This window comes from Coturnix japonica, chromosome 18, assembly GCF_001577835.2.
Source record: "Coturnix japonica isolate 7356 chromosome 18, Coturnix japonica 2.1, whole genome shotgun sequence".
In the NCBI taxonomy this organism is placed as follows: Eukaryota; Metazoa; Chordata; class Aves; order Galliformes; family Phasianidae; genus Coturnix; species Coturnix japonica.
The window spans coordinates 7,700,543-7,718,541 of record NC_029533.1 but is presented as its reverse complement, the minus strand read 5'-3'; the positions used below and the strand labels follow the sequence as shown (position 1 = coordinate 7,718,541).

The window sequence follows — 17,999 nt, the reverse complement described above, 5'->3', positions numbered from 1 at the left end:
TGGCATTGTCAGGGGTGGACTTGATGCTGCAGAACAGGTCACTGAGCTGAATAATGTCCAGCTTTCAGTTTCCTTGTAGCTCAGAGTATCTGTGGTGAGTCAGCATTAGTGTGATGGCACCAATTTAGTGCCTCATGCTGGAGGCAGAGCTGTCTTTCAGCTATTTATATATATTTCAGAGTTAACTTTCAAATTTCATGCATAAAGATTAGCTGTGACTCTGTTTCTTCCTTTATCATGCATGTAATCTCTAGGAAGACAAACTCTCAGCCTGATCATTTGCTTTTGTTCCTATTTTCCAGGCTGTGAAGAGTTACTGAGTGATGTCCTGTCTCCTGAAAACTCTGGGCCTCAGCACTATGAGCTGCAGTACGATGATTACTATTACCAGGTAAGAGAAGCATTAACTTTGTCTCATCTTATTGCACTGAGGAAGTCTCAGGAGTACTATGTAGCTGGGTCGTTACGAATGCTGTTGTTTATGATCTGCAGAAGGTCTCTGAGGACTTGTTCACCTGTGAAGTTTGACTGATTTAATTAGATACAATCAGCGTTTTCCACTTGTGTGGTGCCAGCAAGCTTGTATATGATAACTCCATTCACAACCAAGGAAATACTGAGGCCTGTAACAGCAATGTTACAGCATGCGGTGAGAGGTGTAAATGCCATGGACCTTGTCCTTGGTCCATCTCATCTGCGCTGCTTCTTGGCAATACACAAAATGGTTTCCATTCTTTGGACAGAAGGTAGAGATTGCCTCACCTCAGCACAGAGAATGTCTGTCACAGGACAGAGGGACCCCTCTGTGACTGCAAACAGAAAGGCAGAATTTGGCCATAAACTTTTATCATGGAGAAGAGCTGTTAGAGCTTGCTGTCACTTTTCACTTGATGAAGATGAGAGGCTGGTTTTAGAACCTGGGTGGTAGAAGGCTGACAATGCTATCATTGCTTGTTTTTGAAACCGTATTGTTTTGTGACTGGTGACATAGATACCCACAATGCTGTTGCTTGGTAACCTTAATAGATACCATAAACCAAACTCCCTGTTTTGCAAGAGATGATAGAGACTATAAAATGCAAAACAGTCTGTCTGCAAACACTGGATGTTTTCCTATTGCTGTGCAGATGTTGCTGGCTCATTAGAGGGCAGGTGGCATGGCTGTTGGGTCTGTATTCCTCTGGGAGCTGTCTGCCCACTTTGGGTCGATGCAGTATTTGTGTGGCCTGTGAGAAGTGTTGGTAAGAGGACAGGAAACGATGCACAGCGTACACTCCACACTTATCTCACAGCTCCTCTGCACAGCTCTGCCTTCCAGGAAGAGCGTCTCTGCTACCTGCAGTTTCCAGGTCTTTCAGGTGCAGTTCAGAAACTGTTCACTAGATGTCAGTTAAGGGCTGGAGAATCATCAGATGAAATAGAAAGACTTCTGAGGCCTGGGTGGATCTGAGGTTATCTCTGAGTTCTGTGCTCAGCTCCCAGGGGAAGCACCTGCTGAGAACGTGAGCTCACTCTGCATTTCCCAGGCCTTACTGAGTGTGAATTCTTGGTGGTGGTGTTGTGCTTATGGGCAGCTCCCAGCAGCACAAACAGCAACAAAGCAGTATGCCTGTATGTGCAATTTGAACTTTAAAGGCCATTCCGTGGAAGGTTTTTAATGGCCTATAATGAGAGGCTGTGTCAGGATGGTATTTCAGGCCAACACAGAACTCGTCCATTGAGCTCCGGTCTGTTGGGGTGTGATGCATAAATAGCAAAGAGCAGCACTTGGGTGTTACAGGACTCTCATATCAAAGGGAAGTGTCTCTCTGACTCGGCCCTGAATCAGACTGCAAACAGTCTGTGAGCGCATGCAGAGAATAGGAAACTCCTGTCTGATTTAAAACAGACTGTTTGAGTCCCTGCTCTGCCATACATCCTGCTCTTTCACAGAGGTGGAAAGAGTTTGTGTGATGCTGCTGTGCTGGGAGGGGTGGGTTAGAGGGACTGGGAGCTTCTGCTGAGCTTCTCCTTAGGCTATTGTGCCAGGAGATGGGGTATTTTCTGAGCTAGCAGTTGTTTGTGTCCCTGCCTTGTGCTTACACCATGGGGTTCTGGCACTATGCAGGAGATGCTTGTGTTACCACTGCTGCTGAAAGTCCTCTAGGGTGTTAAGGAAGTGGTTATAAGCACTAGGGAAGCAGGTCTCTTCTGAAACAAGCTACGCCAGTTAGCAGCTGTGGAGCCTCTCAGCTCCAGGACCTGTGAATACACCCGCGTTTCTGTGTATGAATTGAGTCTGTTCATTTGGTAGTTTGGGTCTGTACTGTGGTCTGTTTGAGGTACTGCATCAGCAAAGTGCTGTCAGTATAACTTCTGCCTCTTACAGCCCTTAGAGGGAAAACAGAAATGCCCAGAATATGGCAGAATCCAGGCTATCCACACTGAATTCCTCCTGCTGTTCGGTGTTGTGGCCAAAGCCAAAAGTCTGTGCAGGATTTGATCTGGAGCAAGTTTCTGTAAGTACCTCAGAGCCCCGGGCAGCTTTTGGAGGTGAGAACCAACAGAAAGTCCACCGCCAAAGTATCTGTGTGAAAACCCAGACCCAGATTCAGGCAGTTCAAACAAAGCAAAGTGCCTGTGTCTCGCATTTCTGAACAGCTGGCTGAGGGCCTGCCGGGCACCTGGCCAGCTGGGAGCACTGCCTGCAGGCTGAAAGGGAACTGGGCTGGCTGCATCCGCATCGCCCTGGCCAAGGCTTGTGTTGCAGGCTCAGGGAAAGAGTTGCCTGGGTTCAAGTGCTCTTCTGTCTCAGCTCCTATGTCAGAGGGAATCAGCAAAAGGAGTTGGATTTTGCAGCACTTCACACGGCAAGTTTTGGCTGTTCAGATTTGAGTGGACATCCCCTGATTTGGTAACAAGGGGAGGTTGGATGAAAGATTTGAGTGCAGGTAGTGGCGTATGTACCTCACCAGCTGCTTGTGAACAGCAGGCTAGGAGGTGTTCTTGTAGGTGAGAAATTCCTTCATCTGAATTCTATGCCCAAATGCTGCACATGCAAAGCAGTGGAAGAGCCTTTGTAAGATGCAGTGCTACCAGGGTCCCCATTTTAAATGAGGCCATTTGTATCCTAGCCATTGGTCCTGTACTGAGTTCCTGTTTTCCAGTTTTTCTTTTCCTTTTTTGCTGCTCTCATCTGTCAATAAGGGTGACTCTGCCTCTTAACAAGGTGCAGAATGATTGCTGCATGTCAAAGAATGAGCTGCCTTCTCTGTCCTGTGTGTGTTCACTGCCTGCCAAGTGATTAATTACTCTGTAAGAACAGCAGAAAAATTGTTGAAACATGACAAATAAATGGTTTGCCTCTGGGATGGATTTGGGACTATTGACTGATCCACTTCTTTGGAAATATTTTCAGTAGCAATTAGGAGTCCCCCACTGGCTTCAGCAAAGCCAGAAGCCCGTTCTGCCTGGTTTGGGTGGTATCTATCATGACAATAACAGTCAAGGAATTGTACTAGCTTGACACCTCAAGTTAAACCAGATCTTTCCCAAAGAAAGCACCACGCATCCTCCATAGCTTAACTGTTGATAAGGTTTGTTTTGCCTTTGGTGCAGACTTGGCAGGGCTGAGCCCCCAAGAGAATGTCTTCCCACATGGATCACAATGGTCCGTGTGTGCTGGGTGTACTGACCTCACCGTGTTTCCTTCTGGAAGCTGGAGCAGGCTTTGAGTGAAGGACATCAGATCTCCCATCTTAGCAGAAGCACAGGAGCTAAGATGTTAAGTTGGAAATGTCTTCCAACTGATAGCAAATTGAAAACCACAACCTACATGGTAAGGAGAAGCGGTGTTAAATACAGCAAATAGAAGCTTTATTTTTTTCTGTTTCTTGTCAGCCTCCAGTTCTTTCCACCACCCACACGCTCTCAGTCATTCTTGGCTCCCTTTGTGCTTTTGGCATTGCAGATGCTCAGTGTCTGCCTCCCTGTCCTGGGGGTTCTTGGGCTGTTCATGCTGTGCAGCCATCAGCACAGAATATGTGTGTAATTTGCTCCCCTTACCAAGCTGCTGGTGGGCTCTCCTGACCTGCTGTCACTGTGGGACCCATGCTGTGATCATGGACAACTTATTCATTGAATATCTTCCAGAAGCTGGAGGCTGCATCTTCATTCCTGCAGTAATCAAAACGTAGGATATCAGTATATTCTAGTACTTACTGGAGGGAAGTACTGCTCTGTCTCTGCCAGATTCTCCTTCTCCTCAGTTTTTATTGCATCCCATGGGACGTGAGTGCAGTCAGCATCTTCAGAAATGACCTTTTGAGGGGCCCAGCCCAGGGATTGATCCCAGCCTCTGCTTCTCAGACCCTGGTGAATCTAGGCCCACACTGTGACATTCTCTCTGAGGTGTTTGTTGCCTGAATCTCCTACTGGAAGAGGTTTCTAAGCTCAGCTCTGTTTGAAATCTTCATAAAGCACAGCCATGCAGTTACAAGAAAAAAACTCCATGTTTCTAGGTAGGATTGTACACAGGCAATGATGTGTCTTCACAGATTAGAGTTTTATTATAACCTCTAAGGGCAACACTCAGCAGCTCTTCTTTCTCTATATTCTGCAGAGCATCAGAAAGCAATATTAACTACAACTGCCAAGAAACCCCCAGTGAACAATTACCAAGAGCAATGAAAAGCACAGCGTGCCTCTATTTGGGACTAATTTACATGGAAATTGCCTGCTTTCACCTGGCAATGTTCTGAATTATATTTTATGTGCTTGTGCATACATACAGAGTGTCCTTGGTACAAAACACCTGCATAGAAATGTGTCTCTCTGGCTGCTCAGATTGACTACAAAGTCTGTCCTGGTGAGCTGATGTTCAGAGGGAAGAGCAGTTTTGCACTCAGGGTAAGGGAAGTGTCCTCCAACTAAATAAATGCTGACTCCTCTGAAAGCAGCGTAAAGGAGATTGCTTGAGAGATGTTTTCTGTTTCAAAAGCAGTTGTTTGAATTCTGTGATTTGGTGTAATATCACACACTGATATTTTTAGAGGGGAAATTACTTTTCCCTGGACTTGTTTCTGCTTGGTTGTTGTATTAAAAAACAACCCTAAGGTTTGACCTTCTCATCCTGAGCTGGGACAAGAAAATATTTTGCAATCCGGGTGCTCCCAGGCTGGGAGGAATGCACCAACAGGTGCAGTGACAGCCACAGTGTTGTCTCTGGCCCCAACAGGACTGTTACCTTACACATCTGCACCTCCCTTTATCCATCACTATCTTTTGAGTAATTCTGTTCTTAGCCCAGGTAGGGTTTTGTATTCAAAAGCTTTACTATTTGAAAGCCTGTCACATTTCTCTCTGACAGAACCAATGTTTAAGTGACATTTTCCATCTCATCTGTTCTTCCTTTCCAAGGTATTATCTTCAACATTTTCCTCTGCCCATTTTCTGGCTGAGCTCAGTTTTGGGGGTGTGTTTTTCTGGAGTTGCCAGTTGCCATGGCAAAGTGTTCCTCCCAGCCACGTTTCTCCATGGATAAACCAAGCTGGGTTCTTTAGGTAGAGGCTGGGAAACAGCTCAGAGCTGAGAGCTGGACTCTTTCTATCAGGAAAGTCACATCCTATTGATTTAATCCTTCAGGTAAGCACGGATTTGGTTTGGTCCTTTTTTCCTTTTGTTTGCTGTGCTGAAAATCCATCCATATTAACTACCTATATTAAATACACCATTATTAATAATATAAGCAAGAGAAATACTGTGACAGCACATGCTGCATGCTGAGTGGCAAAGCTGCCCTGATTCTGAAATACGGCCTTCTGGGGAGTGCCAATGTGTCTGTAATAAAAGTAGCCAAATGAGAGGTGATATACGTAGTATTTGGGGGATTTGGGGCATTCATGTGACAGGATGAGGGTATCTTTGCCCTCCAGTTCATGAACTTGAAGTGTGCTCGCTCTTTATTTACGTCCTGTTCCACCTCATATCTTTCTTCTCGCTGTTGGGAGGTTTGTGCTGTGTTTATGTTAGATACACACAGTGTTCTTTGCATATTGAGTGGGAAGGCTGTGCAATGAAAATATAAGGTCTGCTGTGGAGTAAGAAGCACGATCTAAAGTAGGTTTGGATTTGTTTTATGTTTTGTCTGCAGTTAGGAGAAAAGCGTGCAGATGTGTGATAGCTGGGTGATAAAGCCAAGGTTCCAGGTGGTTATGAAAGAGCACAAAGTCAACCACAAAGAATTGTTCTAGCTAAACAAAGCCAGTGGAATCCCTCCTTGCATGAGCAAACAGAGACCCCCAAAATGGCAGCGTCTGCTTCAGGTGTAAATGGAACTGACTGGAATTGCACTGCAGTGCTCAGCTGGGCTCACAGAGCTAAAAATTGGATCTTGATTATATTCTATTTTTAGAAGCTGGAGGAGGATCAAAATGTATTTTTTTCCACGGTACAGTGGGGAATTTATGAGATGGGGTGGAGGTGTGTGTTTCCATACTGCCACACACCTGGGCTGTGATAAGCAATTTGTAACTGAACAAGGAAGTAAAGTAGGCCAGACTACAAGAGAGTATCCACAAAGTGCTCCTGAGGGATCTGTGCTGCCTCCAGCCGCTGAAATAACAGCATGAAACTGCAATTAAAAATTAAAAAGAGATACAGGCTACTTGACCTTCTTCTAATCAGGGACACAGAGGCCACGTCTGGAGCAGAGAAATGCAGCTTCTGTCAGGGTGTGCTGTGCCAAGAAGAGGCTGCTGTGGTTCAGAGCACAGGGCAGCAGCTGTGGGCACTGCCTGCTCCATGCACTGCAGAGCAGAGCTACGTGTGCTTCAAGAGATTGGCCAAGCAGATGAAAAATGGGGACAAAATGGTCAACTGTTGTATTTCCTAAGCTTACAGAAAGCCAAGCAAGGCTAATCAGGCCCTTGAGAGCCTCCATTAATTGGGAGGTTTGCTGTTTGGCTCACTGTTTTGCATGGGCTGATGTTGTAATTACCCAACTGACTGCGGTATCAGCTGTGGAACGGGCTGTGAGATACAGCAGCTCTTTGGGTGAATGTGTGCCCTGGAACTCAGGCTTGTTTTGGTACATGGCGTTATGATAAACTGCTACCAAGGTTACAGTGGAGTAATAATGTAGCCACGGCAATGTTGATACAGGGTTGATGCAAATAATGAGCATTAGGGGCTGACAGCACAAACCTGGCAGCCTGCTCTCCAACCAGCAGCGCTGGGAAGTGTTTGGAAAGGAAACACATCAATAGATACAGTAAGGTTATAAAAAGGGATATTGGAAAGGCTGATTCCTTGGAGCTTTTCCCAGCCTTTGACTGTGATAACAAGTTCAGCTTTGCAAAGGAGTTTGTTTTGTTCCTGGTTGTCAGAGGACAGCTTACCCGTATTTGTACAGCTTTATCCAGCCGTTTTGGTGAGATAGTGCTATATTTAAGTAAAAATTCTTGCCTGTGGTAGAATTATATCCGTGACACTGTATACAAATCCTAACCTTATTTAAAACCGGAAGAACTTTTAAATTGATACAGACTGAATGTTCTGCCATCATCTCCCAGCCGCAGGGCAAGAGACAGAACCACAAGTGTTTTTGCCTGGCCCCCACAAGAAGCTTCCTTTATCAGTAACTGTTCCGTATTTCTTGCTGGCACATGTACATTCAAAGGATTATTGCAGCTTGTTGCTCCCATCAGTTTTTCATTACCGTGTCCTTGAAGGTTAACCTCATTGAGGAAGATTTGTTGGACCATATGGCTGCAGTGCCCCAAGGAGTGCTCACGGGAAGCAGGGGAGGGGGGGAGCCCACCCAGAACCAGGGCATGATTAGGAACCATTAAGAACTGTTGGTCAGATACTTCCATGCTCCTGTATTTTTAAAATGAACTTGCAGAGATGTTTGCAAAGATTTGTAAGTTGCTTTTAATCCTGTGGAAGAGGGAGGAGGGGCACCTAAATAATGGATGAAGTCAGGATTTCACTGCATCTGTGAGATCTGATCTGAGTAATGCACAGCACTGTGTGAGGCTGATAGATAAAGTTGGCTTTCATAAACATTTGTTTACCTCTGAACTCTCCAGTGTGAAGAAAGCAGCCGTTCCTTTATGAGTCACCTGATGGGGTTAATCTGGCTCTGGGAGCTGCCATGGTTTTCTCATCTATGAAGCTGTCAGTAAGTGAAAGAGTAAATTGCTGTGTTGTATTTCTGCAGTGTTTGGAAACTTCACATGAAACCTTTCTGGCTGTCTTATCACAAAGCCAACAGTGAGCCAAGGCATCATTGAAGGGAGTGCAGTGAATTCAGAGCTCTCACCTGTTGTCTGCTGAATCTCCTCACCTGTGGACAAATTCTGAGTAACATTTCTCAGATTACTGCACGAACACAGAATGTTGCTACTTGACATCCCATGTCACATTGCAGTACTCAAAGGGGAAAGTCTTTGGACTTGGGTACTACAGGATGAGCCCTGCTGAGTGGGGCTGATACCCTGCCAGCCCACAGAGAAGGGCTTTAGCGGGGAGGTGTGTGTTTGCAGCACTGATCTGGGCTTTGTGAAGCAAATCCTGGGGCTAGGGAAAGTCCTGGGTCACTTTCTTTACAATTAGTAGAAATGACTGTTTTTCCCCAAGAATAAAGTTCTCAGATGTTTCCTGACTTAGAGCCAGGGCATTCCTTGCTGTGCTGCTGGGTGGCATGTGTTTCCTCAAGCTCATATAATCTCTTCAGATCACTGAAGATCTTCAAAACCTTTCCAGGAAGAAATGATTTTCCTGAATTGCATTTGTACAGTGCCATTCATATGAGATGCTGTACAAGAGCCACTTCATCTTAGAATGAAGAGATGAGAAAGGGAAGGAACCAGAACTCTTCTTATCAGTACTTACAAGACTGAAACGTTCATGTTTGGTTTGACTCCAGCTCCCGCTGGCTGGGGCTGCCTTCACACTCACACTGCTTCCCCAAGAGCCGGTGGTAACAAGAACCACATGGACCCACAGGCATTTCTGTTTCCTATGGTAATTTGCCATCTGTAGCTGCTTCACAGATGACGTGGGGTCCCAGAGCTTCCCCCCTGCTGACAACTCTACCTCACAGGAGCTCTTTTCTTTTGGCATCTGAATGCTTCCATATTAAATGTTACTAATAAGAAGGGAGAGCTGAGTGCTGAGGGCAGGGATCGGTGTTTAAGAGCTCTTCAGTTTGTTAATTTGACTGGATTACAGCAATAGAACTTGAAAAGTAACTAAATGTAGTTTACTCTGTTCTGAAGTGGTAAGGAAGCCGTGCTGCATACGGCTTAGGAAGGGGCCTCCCAGTGGGGGTGAAATCTGTCACAGATCTGTGCAGAAATGTGAAATGGTGGGGTTGGAAGCTAGGTGTCCATGCCTGACTTATCTCACTAGCATCACTGTAGAGCCAGGAACAGGCTTTCTGTCAGCACTACAGTCATAGAATCATAGAATCACCAAGGTTGGAAAAGACCTCGAAGGCCATCCAGTCCAACTTTCTGCCTGCCACCAGTATTGCCCACTGAGCCATGTCCCTCAGGACCACGTCTGGAGATTCTTGAATGCCTCCAGGTACAGTGACTCAGCCGCCTCCCTGGGCAGCCCATTCTAGCACCTGGCCATTCTTTTGAAGAAGAACGATTTCCTAATTTCCAACCTGAGCCTCCCCTGGCACAGCTTGAGGCCATTTCCTCCAGTCCTACTGACAAGGTCTGGGTTCATTCCTGTCTTTCCATGTGTGATACTTACAAGCCCCTGCAGTTGGCTTGGGAAGCTTTAATGGCAGCATGGTGTCAGTCCTTCCACAGAAGAGCACCAGGACAGCATCTCCCCTTGAGCAGAGCAGCATTGCTCCTTCAGCCATTTTAAATCTCCCACCTCTCTTCACAAGCTGCTGGGACCTGAATCATGACTGTCCTGCAACCCAAGACGTCCTCCCTGGGTCAGTGCAGCTCCACCTGTGTTGCAGGGGTGTTTCTGCCTACACAGCTGGTTCTGCTGCAGCTGCTGGTGGAAATCTGGCTTTGTTTCCTTTTAATGTTGTATATTCAAAAGTGTCTGTGCGACACCAGAGCCACTGACAATGCTGCTGATTAGTTCACATCACTATTTAATTAGGATGAAAGATACAGGATGAGCAGATGGGATTTTTTTCACTTGGGAGAGAAATGCACGTGTGGAACAATCTCCCTTAGCAAACAGCTCCAGAAAGGCTTGACCTGCTGCCTGGCTTTGAAAGGGTGAAGTATAACTTTAAAGGGAGTTCTGCAGAGTTTGCTAGCCCTTCCACTCTGCTGGCACCGTTCACTGTGGGTGTTCAAGCTTCCAGCCTAATGGGCATTTGTGAGATGGCATCAACAGAGGAAAAGTGTCAGCAGCACCACAGGTCAGACAAGGACATATTATTATGCACCTTTGAAAACACAGGCAGACATCACATATCAGCCTGCTCTGCATAATCGTCTCGACCTATTTCTTTTTTTCCTTTCATAGTGGTCACATTTGAAAGTACTGTCTAGAGCCAGTTGGGCTCACGCAGACTCATTAACCTGGAGCTGTCTGGCGAAGGGGTAGCACAGGGCAAAGTTCACTGCAGGGTGCTCAGCACCAGAGCTGCAAGGCTGTGCTCCATGTGCATGTGTACCAACATGCACAGGGGTCAGTTCCTGCTGCTTCCAAAGGTGTTGGGCTGCTGAGCACTTTGCTTCATCTGGAATTAAGGATTTGACAGGAACTGGCCCAGCAGAAGAGAATGGGTGTGAAGAACCCTAATGACTTCTCCATGCAGGAGGAGGGAAACAGCCAAGAGGCCCACACATCTCCATCCCAGAGATGTGGTCAGCATGGTCTTTGTCACTGGGCCATATTAGAACGTGCAAAATGTGTTCAAAGCAGCAGAACTTGTGGGCTCTGTGCACTAATTTTCCATCATCCCATGGGAGGCTGCTCTCAGTAATCCAAGAGGGACAGCTGGAGGGTGACCATACACACACAGTAGCAAGATGTGCAGATGATCTGCAGACTTTGTACAGAGCCTTGTTACTTCTGAGGTGTTTATTCTGCATACCATATATCTGTTAAATTCCTGGAGGAGGCAGCCACAGATATGTAGATGAAGGAATTAGCATAGAAACTATCTGCAGTACCTATTCTATTATTATACTATCAAAGCACTTCATGGGCTCTAATGAATTCAACTCATGGCTTCTCTGGGAGCTAGAAAATTGTTATTCATCCCAAGTTTGCAGAACGTAACATCAGCTACACAGTGCTAAGGCCCGGGTCAGAGAGGGAGAGTCAGGCTGCTTTGCAGAGGAGCCTCTGAGGTCATGGGAGGCGCTGGTCACCAACCTGTACCTTTGTCTCAGCTGGTGCCTTGTCTGCTGGCCCAGCTTTTCTATCTGAGCACATGTAAAATTCAGCAGTACACTTACACACGTAGGTGGAGCTGAAAACCAAATTTCATGGGCTGATAACTTTCTAGAATGCTTGTTCTCATTCCCCACCTCTGCAGAGCCTGCCTGAATGAAAGGCAGAGTGCAGAGCAGGGCGCTGTGCTTCAACCAAGGAGAAGAGCCGAGTGCTGATGCTGCTGATGGCATATTCCTTTCAGAGGTACATGTGCTGTTATCTTCCAGTCAGGCTTCTATGCCATATTGCAATGCTTGATGTGGAGCTTATGGTCACAAAGTGCATTCTTACGCTGCAATGCATGGGCTGTCATAAACTGTTTTTCTCCCTCTGTAAGGTTGTGTTCATTTGGTGCATCTGAGGGATAGTGTGGTTAGGATCTCAGTTGGTTCTTGCTGTTTATGAAGCTGTTTCCTTGTCTGGTTTTGACCTGTCACCACAGGACTGGGCTGTGTCAGTCTGCCCTGCATTTTTCTCCTTTCATTAGATCCCTGGGTACTGAGCACTGCTGTCTGTGCTCTTTTGCTCTTCCTTTCTATAGGGATTTGAGGCAGAAGTGCTTTATGCTGCTGTCATCATCTTGTAAGGAGCAAAGAAGAAATGCAGTGTATTCCCTAGATGCCAGGATAATCGTATCTTGACAGAATACTAATGAATCATTTCGTAATCAGGTAATTATTTCCCATGTAGCTGTCTAATTACCATTCAGTAGCCCAGAATTCAGCCTGCCAGTAGCTAATATTTCCAAAGGAGAGCTTCAAGGAAAGGAACACGGTGGGCCGTGACTCTTGGTGTAACTCCTCTGTCTTCCTTGAATTACTCCTGGGATTAATTTGGTCTGCCAGTTCTTTTAGGCTGCTGAGCCACACGACAGCCCTAATTATTGCAGGATTGGCAACAGGAAAAGAGTACAGCTCCACTGCTCAGTGTAATGGACTCAGTTGCTCTACTACAGCTGTTAATGTGCTCCTAAGTACACCCATATGTTGGCTCCCTAGGAGCTCTTACTAACCCAGCATATTATGAGCCAACAAGCTTGGGCCATACTTGTGGAATCTTAAAAGGCAATGTTACATACTGGAACATGCTGAATCTCTCCTTGGTGAGGGAGAGATTTACGTTTAAGCCAGGGAAGACTGCATAGATAAAAACTGCGATTTTTATTCAAGGCTTACTTATTATTTGTACCTTAAGTGATGTGCTTTCACCTCTTTTGCCAGCTAATTTACTTCTGTTTTAGTTAGGTTTCCCAGTGTCTGTGCTGCGTGCATGCACTGCATGTGTGTATGAGTCCCAGTCTATGAATTTAGGCTTGTTAGAAAAAGTTTACCACATTTGGAAGAGAGGCAGGAACCTCAGCACTACTAAACCCTTATGGTTCATAACAATAGGCTTTTGTGTGGGGATAGTTAAAGTAAGACAGGCCCTAATTTATGTGGCTTTATTATTTGTATTTATAGTGACACTATTCCCATGTGTGAAAGAAAGCAATGTAGCCTGACGCAAAGTGCTTTGCTGCTCGTGGGGCTGGTAACATGATGTAGGTGTTCAGGGCTGTTGTTAACTAACACAGGATCTGTGTCACAGCTGTACAACTAATCCTCAGTACCGAGGTACGTACACCTACCTTCATGCTGTCCATGGATGCAATGATAAATTAATTCCTGCCATTTTTTTCAAGCTGGGAAAGCTGTGTGTCCCTAACTTCTCATATTGGGGCCAGATTTACCCCAGAATTGCAACAATTTTCTCATGCTTTTTAGTGCTCAGCTGCACCCAGCTGCCTTGTATGTATTTACAGCCTGTTTGCACCATCACCTTCATGTTATCTATTGAGATGTGTCCAGACAGTCAGACCTTCGCTCATCCCAAATGGCCCCACAAACACCCTGAGGACCTGGAGTATGTTTGCTTTTCCTTGGCTTGTTTTCTTTCCACTGCCTATCTTCATGGTGACAAAGGCTGCTGCTGCTGCTGACCTCAGTGGGCTCAGATGGGCTTCGTTGTGCACTGTGTGCAGCAGGAAAGGCATGCAACATCCAGCTGTGTGGAACTGCTCTGCAGAGGAACCATGAGGAGGGAAGCAGAGACCACATAAATAGCAGAGGCTCTCCAAGAATATGTGCTGAAAGAAAAGCAGCTAAAAATAGTAAGGGTAAATGCAAATCATCTGGAGAATAACTTGCAAGAAGTTTCTGCAAGAAAACCCTGCAAGAGGGAAGCCAGGATTGCCTCCTTGTGCTTGCCACCTTCCAAGACTGCTGTTTGAAATCAGGAATAGAAGCCCTGCTGGGAAAATGCAGCTAACTAGCCACATTACACATGATGCACACATGGATTTGTATGAGGAGTTCATTTTAAATTACTTACAGGCACAGAGTGGTAACTGGGAGGAAAGAAGATTAAAGTATATCCCTGCTGAAAACACAAATCTTTGAACCGTTCAACCTCTCCCACTTTGAGACGCACTCGTCAACAAAATTAAGGGTCTGTGCGTTTCCCCTGGTGCACAGATCTGGATGTCAGAAGTTCCAGAGTTAAACAGGGTTCAATTATTCTTAATGTCACATCATTTGCAGCAGCTCTAAGTAAAGATGATCTGGATGACCGTGCTGCAGCAGTCTGATGGTACCACCTCTGTCATGAATGAGGCCTAAACATAGGCATCTTAAGGGATACGCACTGTGATGGGAACTCACGTCGTTTCAGTCTGAAGATAAACTTCAGTGAGTTTGTGATTAACTAAGAGAAAAGGGCAGGAAATGTTTTAAAACCAAAGATATTGAAAAACACCACCGACCCTACCTTGAGACGAGAAGTCATTAGCAAAAGTGTTTGTGATTCACAGAAATATATATATATATATGTATTTAGATAGATACATATAGATGATTTGTTAAATCATCCAGGATGTAAGCTCTTTTATTCTTATCACTTTACCTGTAGAGACCACTGCAGACTTGGGCAGAAAAGCTGAGGGCACGCTTCAGTCCTGCCATCACTATCTGCCCAGTCTGGCTAAGAGTAGCGTAGGAGGAACCGCATTTGTTGGGTTACAAAGGTAAGACTGAAGTACCTAGTTCCAGTTCCAGATAGAAAATGCTTTGCTACATAAGCAGTATTTCAAGCTGGTGGAGGCACTGTGAGGAAGTCCCTGCCATGCCCGCCGTGCTGGCTGCTCACGCTGGAAGCTCTGGGAGGAATGCCTGAGCCCGGAGGCTTTGCAGTCTGCCCCGGGTTTCTTGGCAACGATGCGCTGTGAGAGCCTCATCAGCACCGCACAGCGCAGTCCCAGCTCCGGCTTCACATCCCTCTGAGCTAAGGCAAGGGAGAAACGTGGCTGCTGCTCACGGACTGCAGATCCTACAGTATCCTACAGAGATTTCCGCAGCCCTTCTCAGTAAGTATAACTTTAAGAAATGTGAATTGTCTTCCCCAGAGGTTGGTTTTTTTGTTAAGGGAGTTGTAAATCAGGGCAGAAAATCATGTTAAAAGCCAAAGTTAAAATACACAGAATTCTGCTTTCAGTCAGCATGAAACTGCTCTAAGCAGCCATTAATGGAATGGGGGAAGGAGATGAATCTTAGGAAATCTTGCAGGGTGGGAAAGCTGAGCCCACCCCTTCTCTCTTTGTCAGCTTTTTCTTTTCATTGTGTGTGTGTGCTGCCTACAGCAGAGCTGCCTGCAGGAGAGGGCTGGGGCAGCCTCCCAGAGCCATCCCTGCCTTTGCTGGGCTCTGCACATCCCTCCCTGCACTGCTGATGCAACAGGGCAGTCCGGCACTGCGGTGGGCACTGAGCTGTTCCTGCCCCTTTTGCATCCAGGACAGAAATTGCAGTACAGTTGTTTCAACCATGAGATCCCAGCTGGGGTAGGCTGTACTTCCTAATTTCTTATGCAGAACCCAAACGAGCTGTGCACTCTGTTCCCACTGAACTTTTCTGCTTTCTGAAGCGTTCGTGCTTACTTTTAATGGGGGTGAAGTAACTGCAGAAACGCCAGCCCTGCTGAGGTTACCTCAGCCCAGAACAAAGATGACTTTAGTGGCTGTACTGTTGATCGAGTCGCCTGCATTTGTATGACATCAGGGACAAGCTGGTTTTTCAGTGCACCATAGCTGCCACTTTCAAAGAATGCCCAGCCCCGAGTAGTGCCATGTGGTGCCTGTGGTTGGAGTTTGGCCTCTCCATGTGCCATTGGCCCAGCCAGCTCTCACTGCAGGTACGCACACACTCCTGGCTGAAACATTTCTTGGCGGAGACGTGCACAGACTGCAGCACATCTTTGGAATAAGCATGGCTTATAGGACTTGGTGCTCACTGCAGGGTTTGCAACCACAGCAGGGGGCTGGGCTGGCCATGCTCCCAGCTTTAAGATGCAGATCACATCCTTACACTATTTTGCCCCAGTTTGCTGCAGTACTTGTTCCCCTAAGGCTGGTTAGGGCTTCCTAACCCACTTTTCCTCCTAAGAGAAAAATATTGTATTTTAGTAATGGAGAAGGCTGTGCACAAGCACAGGGCAATGGAGCAAGGCTCCCCTTGTCTGTGCTCTGCTGAATGCACTTGTATTCGTCCACTGAACATCACCATGTTCAGCTCTCGTGTGGGCTGCCAGCCTGTGTTTGGGCCTCTCTGTGTCTCCTCCCCTTTATCTCCTCGTCCTTTCTTTCTGTTCCTTCCTGTATTCTCCAGTAACAGTGCCACCTAATTAGGTCATGGGTTGTTTCAGACTCAAAACCTTTCAGGAGGTTTTCCAGTAGCTGTGGGTTTTGTTACTCAAAGCCACTTGTTCTGCTTGCCTGGCTTTCCTGCTTTGTGCCTCTCCTAACAGCTCCTCACGCTGAAATATTTCTTATTCATGTGGCTGTGGCCGTAAAAGACGTGTTAGCTCCATAACAAGCTGCTTCTGCCTCCTCAGGGAACTCCAAAAGAAACCTTTTACTCCAAGATAACTCTGCATTTCTACATTCTCTACTGTTTTATTAATAGAGATATTTTCAAGAAAAGACATCTCTCACATGCAGCCTTCAGCAGTTGGGCTGCTCCCCCAGCAGTGCAGTGGTTCTGAGCTCAGTGTCCTGCTGGCAGCAGGCAATGGGAGCCACGACTGGGGCACAGTGCCCACCTTCCGTGAGCCCAGCCAAGTGAGGCTGCAGTGTGCTGACACCTCGGAGTACTGCAGGTTGCATGAAACAAGCCCAGCCCGAGGCCTGGTTGTTCCAGATTTTGCTGTAGCCGTGTCCTAAGTCAAAGGATGTTATTGGTGTCAGTAGGTCTGAGCCTGGGTTTTGGCAGAAGCGCTCACTGATCTATTGCAGGGTGCTGCCTGTATCTGCTGCAGCATATTTGGATATCAAAGGATCGTTGCTTTTCCTAGAAGCAGCAGATAAAAAATAAGTTTCAACTGAGGAGCTCTGTGAGGTACCTTATTATGATGTTAGTTGTGATTTAATGCTAAAATGCTGCTATCGCTCAGGAAGGAAAGACAGCCGGTCCTGGCAGAGCTGCTGTGCTGTGCTCAGCGCAGTGCTGCGCTGCTGCAGATCGCTGCCCACGGCTCAGTCATTTGTCTGAGCACCAGTGAGCAGAAACACAGCTGAAGAACGGAGCACATCCTCTCTGCTGCAGCAGGAAATTAATCATGTGAAATGCTCTCTCCATAGCGCCCAGTAGCTGGGGAAGAGGAAGGAGCAAAACCAAACACACAGTGACAATTTTTCCTGGTTGCAAACAGTTCTAGTGCTATGCAGCATCCATCCTAACAAGGTGCTTCAGCACAGCCCCGGGGGTGGCTAACTTGGTAAATCATAGTGCCCTATCTAAAATCAAAGAAAACCCAATGAAGCCTCTCCAAAAAGCCTTCACAAGCAAAATGCACCATCCAGTCTGTACCAGAATTAGTTGTTTCTCTGGCTGAGACCCGCGTCTTGGAGAGAATCCCGTGTCAATGTATTAGCAAAGCAAATTGTCCTATGAATAGTAATGAAGGCTGGTCCTTGTGACATACAAGCACAATAACCCAGGTCTCCCCACGTTCCTTCTGGTGTTCTCAGTCTAAAAAAAGAGCCTTTATTGGAATAAACTTGTAATATATGCAAAAAACTGCTGCAAAGATCCCAGAAGAAACCACAAACTGCAGGCATGAAATCCTGACTGCTTCCAGTTAAGTACAAACAATAGCCCCATTTTACATCAGTTGTTATCATGGTTTTGTATTTACCACAGTGTTCTTTTGGTTAAGACTGCATTTGTAACCTAGTGAAATGGCCACAAGAATCAGATTCAGGATCCTCATGTGTCTTGCTGCTGATTCACAGTGAGGTCTCTTTGGGGTGTAGATGGATTAATGTAGCCACATCTTCCCTCCTTGCTGCTGCCCACTTTTACTTTGAAAAATAACTGCAGAAGAAATGACTTTACTGAAGACATCTGCATTTGTGATGTGTTTGTGGCTGTGGAGCCAGACTTCCATATCTCACCAAATCTTGAGTTAATCCATCCATTTCAGTACTAAGGCCCAATTCAGAATTGATTTACACTCTGAGTAATTCCAGAGTAACTAAACTGCAGTCTTTGAACTGTTCCAGT

General features: G+C 46.2%; 1 protein-coding gene across 5 annotated transcripts in view; it reads left to right on the top strand.

Annotated features, from left to right (window-relative positions):
• Positions 1-17,999, top strand: part of RAB11FIP4 (RAB11 family interacting protein 4) — a 69,924-nt gene that overhangs the window by 20,357 nt on the left and 31,568 nt on the right. For 3 of the 5 annotated variants that reach the window (XM_032448235.1, XM_015879657.2, XM_015879655.2), the window contains exon 3: positions 303-391. In XM_032448235.1, coding sequence (XP_032304126.1) covers positions 303-391 — 89 coding nt within the window. Of the gene's footprint in view, positions 1-302; positions 392-5,537; positions 5,623-14,685; positions 14,810-17,999 lie in introns of those variants that run through there. The other 2 variants (XM_032448240.1, XM_032448236.1) reach the window with 2 other exon arrangements.